Source organism: Pogoniulus pusillus, unplaced genomic scaffold (assembly GCF_015220805.1).
Source record: "Pogoniulus pusillus isolate bPogPus1 unplaced genomic scaffold, bPogPus1.pri scaffold_235_arrow_ctg1, whole genome shotgun sequence".
In the NCBI taxonomy this organism is placed as follows: Eukaryota; Metazoa; Chordata; class Aves; order Piciformes; family Lybiidae; genus Pogoniulus; species Pogoniulus pusillus.
This window is the reverse complement of record NW_026974660.1, coordinates 17,424-32,546: the sequence shown is the minus strand read 5'-3', so window position 1 is coordinate 32,546 and position 15,123 is coordinate 17,424. Positions and strand designations below refer to the sequence as shown.

The 15,123-nt window shown below is 63.7% G+C and overlaps 2 protein-coding genes across 17 annotated transcripts; one reads left to right on the top strand and one right to left on the bottom strand.

Annotated features, from left to right (window-relative positions):
* Nucleotides 1-519: 519 nt before the first annotated feature.
* LOC135174044 (proline-rich AKT1 substrate 1-like) lies at nt 520-3,865 on the bottom strand. 4 transcript variants are annotated; one of them, XM_064141302.1, is made up of 4 exons: nt 2,735-3,865; nt 2,479-2,541; nt 2,084-2,253; nt 520-1,617 (listed from the first exon to the last, which is right to left on the bottom strand). In XM_064141302.1, exons 1-4 carry the CDS (start codon nt 3,243-3,245, stop codon nt 1,486-1,488), a joined length of 876 nt encoding a protein of 291 aa, XP_063997372.1. In that variant the 5' UTR covers nt 3,246-3,865; the 3' UTR covers nt 520-1,485. The 4 variants fall into 4 exon arrangements, with proteins under 4 accessions (XP_063997372.1, XP_063997373.1, XP_063997374.1 ...); XM_064141303.1 differs by having other exon boundaries at nt 2,084-2,250; XM_064141304.1 differs by having other exon boundaries at nt 2,939-3,865.
* On the top strand, nt 2,799-13,897 carry LOC135174042 (TBC1 domain family member 17-like). Of its 13 annotated transcripts, none has more exons than XM_064141294.1 (17): nt 2,799-2,889; nt 4,712-4,810; nt 5,188-5,247; nt 5,390-5,493; nt 6,193-6,379; nt 6,821-6,914; nt 7,186-7,344; nt 7,918-8,031; nt 8,359-8,441; nt 8,859-8,953; nt 9,404-9,502; nt 10,218-10,318; nt 10,834-10,933; nt 11,286-11,377; nt 12,112-12,390; nt 12,798-12,875; nt 13,651-13,897. In XM_064141294.1, exons 3-17 carry the CDS (start codon nt 5,192-5,194, stop codon nt 13,759-13,761), a joined length of 1,752 nt encoding a protein of 583 aa, XP_063997364.1. In that variant the 5' UTR covers nt 2,799-2,889; nt 4,712-4,810; nt 5,188-5,191; the 3' UTR covers nt 13,762-13,897. The 13 variants fall into 13 exon arrangements, 12 of the variants coding, with proteins under 12 accessions (XP_063997364.1, XP_063997368.1, XP_063997371.1 ...); XM_064141298.1 differs by having other exon boundaries at nt 2,800-2,889; nt 5,412-5,493; nt 6,326-6,379; XM_064141291.1 differs by lacking the exon at nt 2,799-2,889 and adding an exon at nt 4,386-4,455 and having other exon boundaries at nt 5,412-5,493; nt 10,218-10,315.
* The last annotated feature ends 1,226 nt before the right edge of the window (nt 13,898-15,123 follow it).

Here is a 15,123-nt window from a genome sequence, read left to right as displayed (position 1 = left end):
CCCCCCCTCAAAATATTCTGAGGACCCCCCCAAATATTTTCATCCCCCCCCCCCCCATTATAACTTGGAGCCCCCTCCAGACCCCCTATATTTATTTTGGGGGGGGGGGGGGTCCTCATACAGACACCATCAGACACCCCCATCCCCACATCCTCCCTAGCCCCCACCCACCCCCAAATTATCTTGGGGGGGGAAGCCTGAAATAACCTCAAGACCCCCCCGTAAAATATCCCCCCCCCAATTTCTTGCCGGGTGGGGGAGGGAAAATCCCAAACATCTACCACTCCCCCTCCCCAAATATTCCTGGGGACGCCCCCCCCCCCTCGAATGTATTTGAGGGGGGAGGGGCAAATATTTTTAGCCCCCCCCAATAAAAGTCTTTCTCCCCTGACTGCCCCCCACGAAGCTTTACTTCGGCGTTTCCCCTTTAAACCCTTCCCGCGGGCCCCACTCGTGGCCATCGCCGCTTTAAGACCGAGCTCCTCCCTTCCCCCCTCCGCACCAATCACGGCCCGGGGCTGCTAAAACTGACACTTTATTAGCCAATCATCTTTGGACAAAAATAGAGGGGGCGGAGCCTCCTTCCCTCCCGCCCCCAAACTCTGCTATAAAAAAGGGGCGAGGGAAAGAGACCCCAAACGGGGCCAAATCCCCCCAAAACCGCGGGGGGGAGCCCCAGAATTCTTCGGGCCCCCCCAATAACTTCTGCCCTCCCTCCCCTCGCTTTTAACCCCCCCCAGATTCTTCCTGTGCAAGGAGGGGGGCCCAAATAAGACACTTGTGGGAGTAGGGAGAGAATGGGGGGGGGGGGGGAAGGACATAGTGTTGGGGGAAGGAGAATGTAGTGTTTGGGGAGATCCCAAATAAATTGGGGGGGTCCTGAGGGGGTCCCCCCATCTATTTTTGAGGGGGAACCTCAATAGCTTCACTCTCTGCTATCATTTCAAGGGACATTTAAACCCCCCCTCATATATTTGGACCCCTCCAAACATTGAACCCCCCCAGGGGTCCCTTGCAGTAACTTTTGACCCCCCTCAATATTCTCTGTCCCCCTCCCAGTAGCTTTGGACCCCCCCCAAACGCTGACCCCCTCCAAATCCTTTGGGGTCTCCCTAGTATTTTGGGATCCCCCTTAAGGGGGGGGGCTCCATTATTTCAAGCTTCACTCTCAGCCCCCCCACCCCGAAGTTATTTTGGGGGGGGGTACACATTCCCGACCCCCCCTTACATTTTGGGGGGGGAGGCCTGCAAAATTCTGCCCCCTTCCCCCCCCCATTTTTTACATTCACTTCGATGAGAAATTTTTAAATGGGGAGGGGAAAGGGAAGTAAATTTGCGACCCCCCCTCAAAGCTTTTTGGGGGGGGGGGGGAGAGAACATTTTGGAGCCCACCCCCCCTCAAATTTGCATGCAACTCTGTGTGGAGCTCCTCGGAGGGAGAGGGATCTGAGGAGGGGAAGTGGGAGAGAATTTGTTTTGGGGGGGTCACTGTGGGTCCCCAGCTAAAAGTCGAGGTCGTGGGGGGAGGTCCCCAAACATTTCGGTGCCGTCGCCCCCCCGCCGCAGAGCCAAAGCCCTCATGGAGGCTGCAATGCGCTCCAGGTCGGGGGGGGACGCCTGGGAGGGTGGAGGGGGGGGAGGGAAGTGAGACAAAGCAAAGGGGAGGAGGGGAAGGGGGAAGGAGACAAGAAAGGGGAGAAGGTGTCAGGAGGAGCAGACCTCAAATAGCCCCCCCAGACCCAAATCACTCCCCAAAGGCCCCCTCTAGACCCCCTACACCCCCTTAAGACGACCCCCACCCCGACACAAATGGCCTCCCCAAGGCCCCCTCCAGGTTCCCCCACACCCCCCCCAGACCCAAATCACCTCCCCCAAGACCTCTCCCTCCCCCTTAAGACCCTCCCCCAACCGAAATCGCTGCTCAAACCCCCCCCCCCGCCCCAAATCGCCTCCCAAGACCCCTCCCACCTCGTTAACCCCCCCCAGCCCCTGAACGCTGCCCAAAGACCCCTCCCAGGACCCCTCCCATCCTCAAGCACCACCCCAAGAGCCCCCTCCAAGACCTCCCCCCCCAATCCCCTACCTTGTGCCCGGCGCCGTCCCCAGGGGGCGCTCTAGGCCCCGGAGGGGGTCGCAGGGGCCAGGCCGGGACCGAAACCGGCAAGGAGCGAGCCAGGAGGCGGGGAGGAGGCCCTGCGGAGGGCAGCGCCGGGAAGGGGGCGGCGGCGAGCCCGGGGGGGGAGCTGCTCTCTGCTGGGGGAGAGAAGAGCACCGAGTGAGGGACCCGCGCCCGGCGGCGGCCACACCGACGGCCCAGGCCCGCTTCCGGTTCCGCCAGGCCCACTTCCGGTCCCGGCACACCCATTCCCGCCCCCCCCCCCTCCCATTTCCAGCCCCCCAGGGCCCATCCCAGTTCCCCTCCCCCCTCACTGCTCCCCCTGAACCCCCTCCCGGCCCCTCCCGGTGCCCCTCCCCCACCGTCAGGGCTCTCCGGTTCGGACTCAGGGCTCGGAGGTTCCTCCTCGTCCATCAGGAACAGACCTGGGGGGGGGAGAATGGATCGGGGGAGGGGCATCAGGAGCGCCCAGTGCCCCCCAGGACCCTCCCGGTCCATCCCAGTGCCCCCCGGACCCTCCCGGTCCATCCCAGTGCCCCCTCAGCCTCCTCCCAGTGCCCCCCGGACCCTCGCAGTCCATCCCAGTGCCCCCCCAGCCCCCTCCCCCCATCCACTCACCGGTGACGTCACTGGGAGTCCCTCCCCCTCCTCCTCCTTTCCTCCTCCTCCTCTTCCTCCCCCCCCCTACCCCCCCCATGGGGTTAGCACCGGAACCCCGCGGGGGGAGAGCAACAGTCGGTGGGGGGGGTCCGGGATGAACGGGAGAGGTCCCGGTAAGGCGCGGAGCTGGGGAGGGGGGGAGGGGAACCGCGAGGGGGTTACCGGAGGAGGATGAGAATGGGGAGGGGGCCCCGGCCAGTGCCCGGTGAGCGGCGGCGACGTCAGGCAGGAAACGGCGAACGGCAGCCCCCAGGGGACCGGGACCGTGGTGGGCGTAGAACAAAGACCCCTCCCCCTTTAACCCGGTACCGGAGACCCCTCCCCCTATGCTAGCTCCAGGTCCTCCTCCTCCCCCCCATGCCGTTAACAAAACGATTTCAGCTCCGGTTGCTCCTCGGTAGCTTTCGGCAGCTGCCACCAGAGCGGCCCAGTGCTGCCGGTGGGTGTCGGGCATGGGGGAGGACCACATCGGGGGAGGGTCAGCACCGGAGGGGAGTCTTGGGGGGGTCGTCGGAAGGAGCGGGGAGGAACCGGGAGGGGAGCGGAGGGCAAGGGGAGGACTCGGGGGGGACACGACCGGAGGGCAAGGGGAGGGAATAAAGGTTCAGGGGAGGCCCTGAGTGAGCTGCGAGGGAGGTCTCAGGGACCGCGGAGGCAACCGGAGAGGTCCCGGGGCAGAGAAGAAGGACTGGGGGGAGCAGGCGGAGGTGTCCCGGGGCGCTAGGAGGGAAAGAAGGAAGCGGGGAAGGGGGTGTGGGGTCCAGGAGGGAACCGGAGGGAAGGGAAGGACCTGGGAGAGCTCCCGGGGGTAGCGGGGGGGGGATCCTGAGGCCTTCAGTGGGGAGGGAGCGGAAGGATCCCCCCCGGGGTGGCTCGGGGCCTGAGACCGGAGAGGGAGGTGGGGAGAAGGAGGTCCTGGAGGGAGGAAGGGAGCCTGGGAGGGAAGGATGTGGGAGCTGGAGGAGGGGAGGAAAGGACCCGGAGGAGGGTCCCGGGGGGGTCCCGGCGCCGCTGGAGCCCCTGAGCGCCCCGGGCCGGGGCCGCCAAGATGGCGGCGGCGGAAGAGGAGGGGCCGGAAGTGGAAGGGAGGAGGAGCGGAACAGGCGGAGCTTGAGAGGAGGGCGTGCGAGCTGGGGGCGGGGCTGGGCGCTAGGGGCGGGGTCTGAGGGAGCGCTAGAGGCGGGGCTGGGCTCGCGCGAGGGGGCGGGGCTGGGGGCGGTGGGAGCGACGCGAAGGGGAACTGGAGGGCACTGGGACGGAATGGGAGGGGAGCAGGAGGGGCTGGGAGCGCTGTGATAGGCCGGGGGGTGGGTCAAGCAGGGAGGGGGCGGGGTTAGGGAGGCGTGGGCGTGGCCTCGTCACTAGGGGCCGTAGCGACAGACAGCGGAAAGCTGCGATTGGCTACCTTAGAAGTGGGTGTAACTAAAGGGTGGGGTCAATCAGAGGCGTGGTCAACGAAGAGGTGTGGCCAATAAAGAGGCGTGGTTTAACGAACAGGGCGTGGCTTATAACGCGCGAGGTTGGGGAAGGGGCGGGGGGGGCAGGTGGGCGGGGACCGAGCTTGAGAAGCCCAAATAGTACCGGGGGGGGGGCAAACCGGAAGTGGGCGGTGCTTGTAACCGGAAGAGGTGGGGCTTTTGTGACCGGAAGTCGGGATGGAGGCAGCAGCAGCCGGCAGGGTGAGGCCGCGGCTCGGCGCCCCCTCCCGATGACGTCACGCTGACGTCACGACCCCCAAACACACGCAGTGCCCTCTCCCAGTTGCTCCCAGTGCCCCCCAAGTCTGCTCCTGTTGCTCTGAGTCCATCCCAGTCCCCCCCCAGTATCTCCCAGTGCCCTCCCAGTTCCCAAACCAGGCTTAGGAGGGAGGTGCGGGGAAGGAGAAAGGGGAGGTGATGACGTCATCACGTGACGCCGTGACGTCACCCCCCCCAGGTGCTGCTGCAGGTCCCGGGGGTCTACCTGCAGCCTCGGCTCCAGCCTGGGCCCCCCCGAGGGGAGGGGCTGAAGGGAAGACTGCTGCTGCTGCAGGGGGTCTGGACTGGAAGGGACAGGGAGGGGCTGGGAGGGGGTGGGAGAGATTGGGAGGGGGCTGGGAGGGTACTGGGAGGGACTGAGAGATTGGGAGGGGACTGGGAGGCACTGGGAGAGATTGGGAGGGGTTGGGAGGGGACTGGGAGGGGCAGGGTGGGGCTGGGAGGGGGATGAGAGGGGCAGGGTGGGACTGGGTGGGGCTGGGAGGGCAGCTCTGATCTTTCTTGCCCTGTACTGGTCCATATTGGTCTATATTGCTCCATGCTGGTTCGTGCTGGCACATACTGGTCTGTGATGGTTCACACTGGTCTATGTTGCTCCATACTGATCTGTACTGCTACACACTGGTTCATACTGGTCTGTACTGGTCTGAGCAGCCTGATGACCTTATCTTATGCTGGGAGCCACTGGAGCAACTGGGAGACCCCCCCGAGGAGGTGAGCAGAGCCCCCCCTGAGATTCCCAGTCCCTCCCAGTTTGCCCTAGTTACTCCTGGACTCATTTTTAGCTCCTCCAAACCCATTTCTGCCCCCCCAGGCCCATTTCTGACGTCCCCAGACCCATTTTTTACCCCCCCAGACCCATTTCTGTCCTCCCCCAGGAAGCAGAGGAGCTCCCAGACCCTGGTTACGAACCAGACTGGGCTGTGTTGAGCCTCCCCCGCCCTCCCCCGCAGCCCCATGGTATTTTGGGGGGGGGGGAAGTTGGGGAGCAGGTGGGGGAGGGTCGTGAAATTTTGGGGGGAGGTTCAAAATGGGTCTGGGGGGGGGTCAGAATTTGGGGCTGGGTAGATCCAAAATTGGGGAGTGGAGCTAGAAATGGGTGTGGGGAGATCCAAGTTGGGTCGGGGGGGTTAAAATGGGTCTGGAGGGGGTCCAGATTTGGTCTGGAGAAGTTAAAATGGGTCTGGGGGGGTCCAAATTTGGCCTGAGGGAAGACAAAATTGGGTCTGAGTGAGTCAAAATGGGTTGCAGGGGCTAAAAATGGGTCTGGGGGGGGTCCTAATTAGGTCTGGGGGGGTCAAAGAGGGCATGGGGGGGTTAAACCTGTGTCGAGGGGGTCTAAATTTGGCCTGGGGGAGTTAAAGATGGGTCGGGGGGGGGGTGTCCTAATTGGGTCTGGAGAGGTCCAAATGGGTCTGGGGGGCTAAAAGTGGGTCTGGGGGAGTCCTAATTCGGTCCGGGGGGGCAAAAATTTGGTCTGGGGGGTGTGAAATTTTGGAGGGAAGTCCTTAAATTTGAAGGGAGGGAGGAGGTCTTGGGGGAGGTCCTTAGATTTGGGGGGGGCACAGGAGTTGTTGAGGGGGGAGGAGCTTTTGGAGGGGGAGAGGGGAATTCAATTGCCCCCTCCCCTTGGGCCCCCTCCTCCCTTACTGCTGGCAGGGTGGGGAGGGGGCTTCCAGTTCCCCCTGGGGGAGCTGAGGGGGGTCCGGAGGAGCCCCCCAGGACTGCGCAGACCTCTCCTGGTGCTGCTCCCCCGGGGGGGGCCCTGCCCCCCCCCACTTTCTTTCTCCAGGGCCGGGGGTGGGCCCCGGAATTTACTTAGGGTGCTTGGACCTCGGCTCAGACAGTGAGTGACCCCCACCCAGGTTAAAACACCCCCCCGGGACCCCATTTCACCCCCCCAAATTTAAGCCACTAAAGCCCCCCCGAAGATCTCGTCCCTCTCCCCACATTTAAGTACCCCTACCCCACATCCTTCCCCCCCCCACAAGACCCCTCAAGTGCCCTCCCCCAACCCAGAGACCACCACGGGGACCCCCCCCCCTCAATTTCGAGACCTTCTCCCCCCGCATGCTCCCTCCCATCATTTCAACCCCCCCCCCTTGCCCCCCTCCAGTTTAAGACCCCTCCCAAATGATTTGAGCCTCCCCCAAGTGCCCCCCCCCAACCCAGGAGCCCCTCCCCAGACCCCACCCCCATAATATCTGAGCCCCCCCCCCCCAGTTTTATGACCCCTGCTCAAATTTCAGGACCCCCCCCAGATATTTTGTGCCCCCCCCCAAAACAGGTGTCCCTGGGACCCTCGACTGCTGCTGGTGAGCACCCCTGGGGACCCCCCCCAAGACCCTCCTCCGGAGCCACCTCCCTCCGGCATCGTCACTGTGAGTGGGGGGGGTGGGGAAGGGTCCCTACATATGAGGGGGGGCTCTGAAGGGGAGTGGATCCCCCCGGATGTGAGGGGTCCAGGTGCAGGTCTGGGGGAGTCTTGGGAGGGAGTCCTGCAAGGGGGTCCTGGGGGGAGATCTCTTGGGGGTCTCAGTATGGGGGGGAACACTTTGGGGGTCCCTGGGGGGGGGTTTGGGGGTGTCTCGGTGGGGCGAGGGCACTGTGGGGGGGGGTCCTGACCTCTCCTCCCCCTCCCCCCTCCCTTAGCGGCTTCTGCAGGGTCCCTACGCAGCCATGGGGGGCCTGGGCCGGCTCCTGGCGGGGCCCAGGAACTCCGCCCCGCTGGAAGAGGTGGAGCCAGGGGCGGGGTTTGGTGCAGAAGGGGCGGGGCCAGAGAAGGAACCGCCCTTTGAAGTCATTCACTGTGTGAGTGGGGGGCGGGGCTTGGGGCAGAGGGGTTGGGCTGGGTGGACGTGGGGCGGAGCTTGGTGTGGACAGGATGGGGTAAGGGGCGGGGCTTGGGCAGGGGGAATTGGGGTGGGGCGGGGCTTATGCAGGAAGGGGCGGGGCAGAGATTGGGCAGAGCAGGGGCGGGGCTTAGGCAGGAGAGGGTGGAACAGGGGTGGAGCTTGAGCCGGAAAGGGCTGGGACAGAGATTGGGCAAACTGGGGCGGGGCTTTGTCAGTAATGGGCGGGGCTTGGGCAGGAAGAGGCTAAGTTTGGGGCGGAGTTTCTTCAGGGAGGGGCAGGGGTTGGGGTGCAGCTTAGGCAGGAAGGAGGCGGGGCTAGGGCAGAGTGCAAACCAGAAGAGGTGGGGTCTAAATTGAAGAGGTGGAGCTAGGCCCGGAAGGGGCGGGGCCAGTTGGAGGAGCATGATTGGGGTTGGCCACCTTCAGTGGGAGGAGGGCGGGACTTAGTGAGGGGCGGAGCCTAAAGGGAGGGCAGGACCACAACCTGAGGGGTGGAGCCTAAGCAGATTTGGCTCCTCCCTCTCATCAGGTGACTCTGGGTCCACGCCCCACCCCCTCCCGGAACCCACCAATGACGGAGGCAGAGTGGGAAGAGGGGCGGAGCCTGGCACCGGAAGTGCTCCGGGAAAGGATCTTCCGGGGGGTGAGGTCTAAGGGGCGTGGCTTATGGGGTGAGGGGCGGGACTAGGGTGATGGGTGGGGCTTAGTGGCCCCCCCAGGCCCATTAGTATCCCCCAGACCCGTAACTGCCCCCCCAGACCCATAACTGCTCCCCCCAGACTCCTTAGTATCCCTCAGACCCATAACTGTCCCCCCAGACCCATAACTGCCCCCCCCAGGACCCATAACTGTGCCCCCCACCCCATAAGTGCCCACCCCAGACCCCCAAGCCTATCCCAATGGGTTGGGGGGAAGGAGGCATTTGGGGAGGGCCCTGGGGGGGCTCTGATGGTTTTTTTACTCCCCCCAGGGTTTGAGCCCTGAGGTTCGACTCCAGGGGTGGAGATTTCTGCTGGGGCTGGGGGGGGAGGACCCCCAAAATAAGGAGAGGAGGTGAGGGGGGGGGGGGGTTGAAGTGGGGAGGGGTCCCTGAGGAGTTTAGGGAGCTTGGGAGGGATAAAGAGGATCTGGGGGGCTGGGGGGCTCGAGGGGGATCCTGGGGGGGATAAAAGAGGATGTGGAGGACTTGGGGGGTTGCTGGGGGACTTTGGGGTGTGGGGGGGCATCTAGGGGGAGTTGTGGAAGGGTCTGGGGGGACTCAGAGGGGTCTGGGGGGGCTTTGGGGTCTGGGGTGGCATCTAGCGGGGGTTGTGGGAGGGTCTGGGGGGGTCCTGAGAGGGCTGTTTGGTCTCAGGGGGGCTCTTGGGGTGGTTAAGAGAGGGCTTGGGAGGGCTCAGGGAGGTCTTGGGGGGACTTTGGGATCGGGGGGGGTGGGGTGGGGTTTATTGGTGGTTTTGGGGGGGTCCTCAGGGACTCCTACCTGAGGATGAAGCTGCAGTGGGGGAGCCTCAGCCCGGGGCAGTGGAGCAGGAACAGCCTCTTGAGGGGCTTCAGGAGGAGGCTGGGTGAGGCCCCCCCCAAATAAAACAGACCCCCTCAAGACCCCCGAATTGCCCCCCCGGACCCTAAAGAAGCCACCCCAGGACCCCCCCAATCTGCCCCCCCAGACCCTAAAGAAGCCCCCCCAGGACCCCTCAAATCTGCCCCCCCCGACCCCTAAAGAAGCCTCCCCAGAACCCTCCCAGTCTGCCCCCTCAGACCCTAAAGAAGCCCCCCCAGGTGCCCCCCAATCTGCCCCCTCTGACCCCTAAAGAGCCCCCCCAGGAGCCCCACAATCTGCCCCCCCCGACCCCTAAAGAAGCCCCCCCAGGACCCGCCAATTCTACCTCCCCAAACCTCTAAATGTGCCCCCCCTGCCCCATAACTCCCCCCAAAACTGCATCAACCCCCCCCGGACCCCCAAATCTGTGCCACTCTGACGTCCCCCCCCCCCAAACTGTGCCTCCCCTCCCCAGAAAAGGACCTTTCTGGGGGTCCCCCCCATGTGCCCCCCCCAGAGCGAGGCCTGCTCAGGGACCTGCTCCTGACCTACTGCATGTTCAACTTCGACCTGGGTGAGGGGGGGTCGTGGGGGGGGTCATGGGGGGGTCTTGGGGTGGGGAGGGGTCCTGGGGGGATCTTTGGTGGTCCTAGAGAGGGTTAAGGAAGGGTTTGGGGGGGCTCAAGGGAGTCTTGGGGAGGCTTTGGCATCTGGGCGGGTTCCTAGGGGGGTTAAGAGAGGGTTTGGGGGGGCTCAGGGGGGTCTTGGAGGGGCTGTGGGGTCTTGAGGGGGTCCTGGGGGGGTCTTGGGGGGGATCCTAGGGGGGGTTAAGGGAAGGTTTGGGGTGGTCTTGGGTGGAGCTCTGGGGAGGTACTAGGGAAATTTGGGGATCCTGTGGGGAGGGGGGGTCGTTGTAGGGGGGGGGGTCCTGAGGAGATTTTGGGGGGGGGCCTTGGGGGGGAGGTCCTGGAGTGGTCCTTGGGGGGTTCCTAGAGGAATTTGGGGGTCCTGGGGTGGGGGGGTCCCAGGGGGTCCTAATGAGGTGTGGGGAGGTCCTTGGGGGGTTCCTTGGCAGGGGAGTCCTGGGGGGTGGGAGGGTCCTGAGGAGATTTGGGGAGGTCCTGGGGAGTCCTGGGGGGCGTCATTGGGGTCCTAAAAAAGGGGGGGGGGGGATTGGGAGATGCTTGAAGAGGTTTACTGAGGGGAAGGGGGGAAGGGGGGGAAGAGAAAGAGGGAAGAAGGTTTAGGGGGGGAAGGTCTAATTTTGGGGACCCTTCCCAAATTAAAAGGCTACGTCAGAGGCATGAGTGAGGTCCTGAGGCCCCTGCTCAGTGTCGCCCCCCAGGAGGTCGAAGCCTTTTGGGGGTACTGCAGCATCATGGAGATGGTGGTGAGGGGGGGCAGGGGGGGAGGGATGGACATACACATACAACCCCCCCCCCAGAATTGAGGGGGGGGTCCCCTAAATTGAGGGAGGGTCCTAAAGTTGAGAGTGGTGCTCCAAAGTTATGGAGGGGTCCTAAAATTGAGGGGGGGGGGGTCTTAAACTGAGGGGGGGGGTCTTATCCAAGGAGGGGAAAAAACTGGGGGGGGGGCCAAAATTGAGGGGGAGGCCTAAAACTGGAGGAGGGACAAAATAAAGGGGGGAGGGAGAAGTAAGGGGTGGGGGAAAGAGAGGAGAAGGGGAGGGGGAAAATTGAGGGGAGGCTTGAAAATTAAGGGGGGGGGCAAAACTGGGGTGGGGGTGCAAAATGTAAGGGGGGGGGAATGGGAGTGGAAAAATCGAAGAGGGGGCTTGAAATTAAGGGGGGGGTCCAAAATTGAGGGGGAAGGGGAGAGATATTGAGGGAGAGGGTTAAACTGAGGGGGAGGGGCTGTAAAATTATTTGGGGGGGCTCTTTTTAGGGGGGCAACTTTGGGCCTGGCCCCGAGGGCCTGAAGAAGCAGTTGGGGTACCTGAGCCAGCTGGGGAGGGTCCTGGACACCAACCTCTGTGAGCTGCTGGGTGGGTACCCCCCCAGGACCCCCCCCAAATCTGGTCCCCTCTCCTGCCCCTAAAGAAGCCTCCCCAGGACCCCCCAAATCTGCCCCCCCACGCCCCTAAAGAAGCCTCCCCAGGACCCCCCCAACTCTGCCCCCCAGACCCCCAAAAGGGTCCCTGGAGGGGATCTGGGGGGGTTAAATTGGAGGGGACCTCAAAAAATTGGGGGGACCCCGGAAATAGGACCGTGGGTAGGGGCTGGGGGCTTAAAACTCAGGGGGGAGCCCAAAAATTGAGTCTCTGGAAGGGGTCTGGCTGCCTGAATTGGGGGGGGAGCACCCCAAAATGATGCTCCCTCCCCTGTGCCCCCTCCCAGAATTGGGGGGCCCCCAGAGGTGCTGCTGCCGATGGCTCCAGTGGCGATTCCAACCCCCCCTGGGGCTGGAGGGGACCCTGCGGGTCTGGGAGGTAACTGGGCGGGGCTGGGGGGCAGTGGGAGGGGCTAGGGGGAACAAGGCGGGGCGTGGGGGGAGTGGGAGGGGTTAGGAGGTAGTGGGAGGGGGAGGGGACTGGGAAGGGGCTAGAGGGGAGTGGGAGGCAGTGGAAGAGGAGTGGGAGGGACTGGGAGGGGCTTGGGGTAGTGGGAGGGGCTTGGAGGAGTGGGAGGGGCTTGGGGGAGTGGGAGGGATTGGGAGGGGCTAGAGGAAAGTGGGAGGGGCTTGGGGGTGGGAGGGACTGGGAGGGGCTAGAGGAAAGTGGGAGGGGCTTGGGGGAGTAGGAGGGGCTTGGGGGAGTGGGAGGGACTGGGAGGGGCTAGAGGGAAGTGGGAGGGGCTTGGGGGAGTGGGAGGGACTGGGAGGGGCTAGAGGGAAGTGGGAGGGGCTTGGGGGAGTGGGAGGGACTGGGAGGGGACACAGGGACCAGTTTGGGGACAAAGACACTGTGTTGGGGACACTGAAGCAAGGTTAGGACCAGGTTGGGGACTGTGGGACTGGGCTGGGGGCGCTGGGTGGGGCTTGGGGGCAGGTTGGGGACACTGAGCCATGGGTGGTCACGGGGACCACTGGGGCCATGCTGGGTGCCCCCAGGGTGTTCCCAGGCTGTCCCCAAGGCTGTCCCCATGTCCCCAGGCTGTTCCTAGGCAATCCCCAAGGCTGTCCCCAGGCTGTCCCCATGTCCCCAAGCTGTCCCCATGTCCCCAGGCTGTCCCTAGGCAATCCCCAAGGCTGTCCCCAAACTGTCCCCAGGTGCTCTGGACAGGCCTCCCTTGCCCCAACTTCCTGCTGCTGCTCTGCTGTGTCCTGCTGGAGGAAGTGGCAGGAGCCAAGGTCACCTCCCCCGGGGGACACCTTGGGGACAGGGAGAGTCCCTCCGAGACCACCTCCTGCTCGCTGAGGCTTGGGGACAGTGAGGAAGAGGAGGAGGAGGAGGAGGAGGAGGAAGAGGAAGAGGAAGAGAAAGAGGAAAGCGACTGGGAGGAGGTGAGGGGTGGGATGGGGACAGGACTGGGGACAGTGGGAGGGGGCTGGGGACACTGGGGAAGTGTTGGGGTCGCTGGGAAGAGACTGGGAGGGGGTTGGGGACACCTAGGGACAGGACTGGGGACAATGGGACCAGGTTGGGGACACTGGGATGGGACTGGGAGGGGGTTGGGGACACTGGGATGGAGTTGGGGACAGGGCTGGGGACACTGGGAGTGGGTTAGGGACACTGGAACCATTCTGGGGACACTGGGAGAGGGTTGGGGACAGGGCTGGGGACACTGAGACCGAATTTCCACCCCCCCCCACCCCCTCCTTGGGGCCTGTCCTAGTTGCCCCTCCCCAGTGTTCCCAACCTGTCCTCTTTGTCCTCTCTCTTTCTCCCCTCTGTGTCCCCCCCCCCCCAGTGGCTTCCTCCCCGCATGGACCCCCAGGAGCTGCTCAGCAGAGCCGAAGGCCTCTACCTGCAGCTGGCAGCAGCCCCTGTGAGCCCTCCCTGGGACCCCCCCAGACCGCAGATTGCCTCCCCCAGGACCCCCAAACCTGCCCCCCCCCCCCGAGAGAAGCCTCCCCAGGACCCCCCAAACCTGCCCCCCCACACCCCTAAAGAAGCCCCCCCAAGGACTCCCCCAAATCTACCTCCCTCAAACTGATTCCCTACAGTTCCCCCCTCCCAATAAAGGGACCTCCCCCCCCTCACAAACCACTCCCACGAGCCCCCCCCCTCAAAAGGACACCCCCCCCCCCCAAAGGCCACACTCCAGTGGACCCCACATAAAGGGACCCCCCCCCCAAAAAGGAACCCCCCCCCAAATCACCCCCCCTGGTCCCAACCCATAAAGAGACCCTCCCCCAAAAGACACCCATTCCAGTGCCCCCCCCAGAGTCCTCCCCCAGCTGACCTCTTCCAGTATCCCACCCCCCCCAAAAATCACCCCCCCCAGAAACTCCCATAGAGGGAGTCCCCTCTCAAAAGAGACCCACCCTAATGCCCCCCCCCTCGGGATCCCCCCAGAAGAGACACCCCTCCCCAAATCACTCCCTTGGGGCCCCCCCCAACTGACCTTCTCCAGTATGCCCCCCCCCCCAAAATCACTCCACTGGGACCTCCCCCCCCATAAAGGGACCCCAAAAATCAATCCATTTCTCCCCCTGGGACCCCTTTAAAAGGGACCCCCCCTCCTCCAACAGTGACACCCCCCCCGACCCAAACTGACACCTCCCCCCCCACTTAATTCTCCCCCCCACTTTGCCTCCCAGGACCTGCCTCCCCCTCTTCAGGAGCTGTTCGGCCTGGGGGGACCCCCATCGAGCCCCCCCCTGAGTCCCCCCTCGGAGCTGCTGCACCCTGGAGCCCCCCCAGACCCCTAAACCTAAGCGACCCCCCCAAAACAAATTTCAGGGGTGGAGTCCCTCCCCCCCATCTGGGGGTCTGGGGAGGGGAGGGGGAAAATGAGGGGGAGGGAGGGGTTTGAACTCGATTCCCCCCCCAATAAAGCTGATGGAGGAGACTCAATGTGGGGAGGGGCTTGAGGGGGTCTTGGGGGAGGGAGGGGTGCGGGGGGGGGGGTATGAATCTCAGTATGGGGACCCCTGACCAGTATAAACCAGTATGGTGACCCCACCCCAGTCCATTATAGCCCCCCCCAGACCTGTCTGGAGACCCCAGACCAGTATAGGGACCTCCAGCCCAGCATAAACCAGTATAGACCCCCTCAGACCAGTATGGAGACCCCCCAGACCAGTGTAGGGACCCCCAGACCAGTATAAACCAGTATGGATCCGCCCAGACCAGTATAAACCAGTATGGACCCCCTCAGACCAGTATGGAGACCCCAGACCATTTGAAACCAGTTTATTGGGGGGGAGGGAGCTCAGAACCCTCAGGATCCTCCCAGTTCATCCCAGTAAGGACACTTTTGGCTCTGGGGGGGAGGGGTGGGGGGAAGTAATTAAGGGAGAGGTTAATTAAGGGTCTGGGGGCTTGGGGGAGGGAGGAGGTGGGAGGTGTCAGGGGCTTCAAGCTCCTCCCTTCCCAGTTCATCCCAGTAAAGGCACTGGGAGTCTGGGGGAGGTTAATAAAGGGTCTGGGGGGGCTTAATTAAGGGTCTGGATGAGGTAATTAAGGCTCTAGGGGGTTAATTAGGGGTCAGGCTAATTTAGGGGAGAGTAATTAGGGGTCATGAAGGGGTGGGAGGGGTCAGGAACCTTAAGCCCCTCCCCTTCCAGTTCATTCCCTGTAAGGGCATTGGGAGGTAATTAAAGGGTCAGAGGGAAGATAATTGAAGCTCTGGGAGGATTAATGTGGGTCAGAGTAATTAAGGGGAAGGTTAATTAGGGTTAAGTAGGGGCCCTCCAGGACCCACCAGTGCTCCCCAGGACCCATCACTGCCACCCCCGGCCGGGAGCAGAGGCGCTCCCGACTCTCCGTGCTGCCCCCCTGTGTTTGCACCTGGGCACTGCAGCTGCCTGGCGGCGTGTGGCGTGCCACCAGTGCTCAGTGCTGCCACCGTGTGTTTCCTTCTCCACACTGCAGTTCCTCAGCCGCGGCGGTCCCCTGTGCTCCTGCCTCGTCTCTAAATGCCGTGCACGATTGAAGTGCCTGAAAGCTGAGGGGAGGGGAGGAGAGGAGGGGAAGGTGAGGGGTGGGAGGGAGAGATGAGAACTGCTTTGGATTTGTAAGTATTGGAGTGAGGAGTTAAAAGCGGCAGGCAGGGGGGGCGGTGCCGTGGG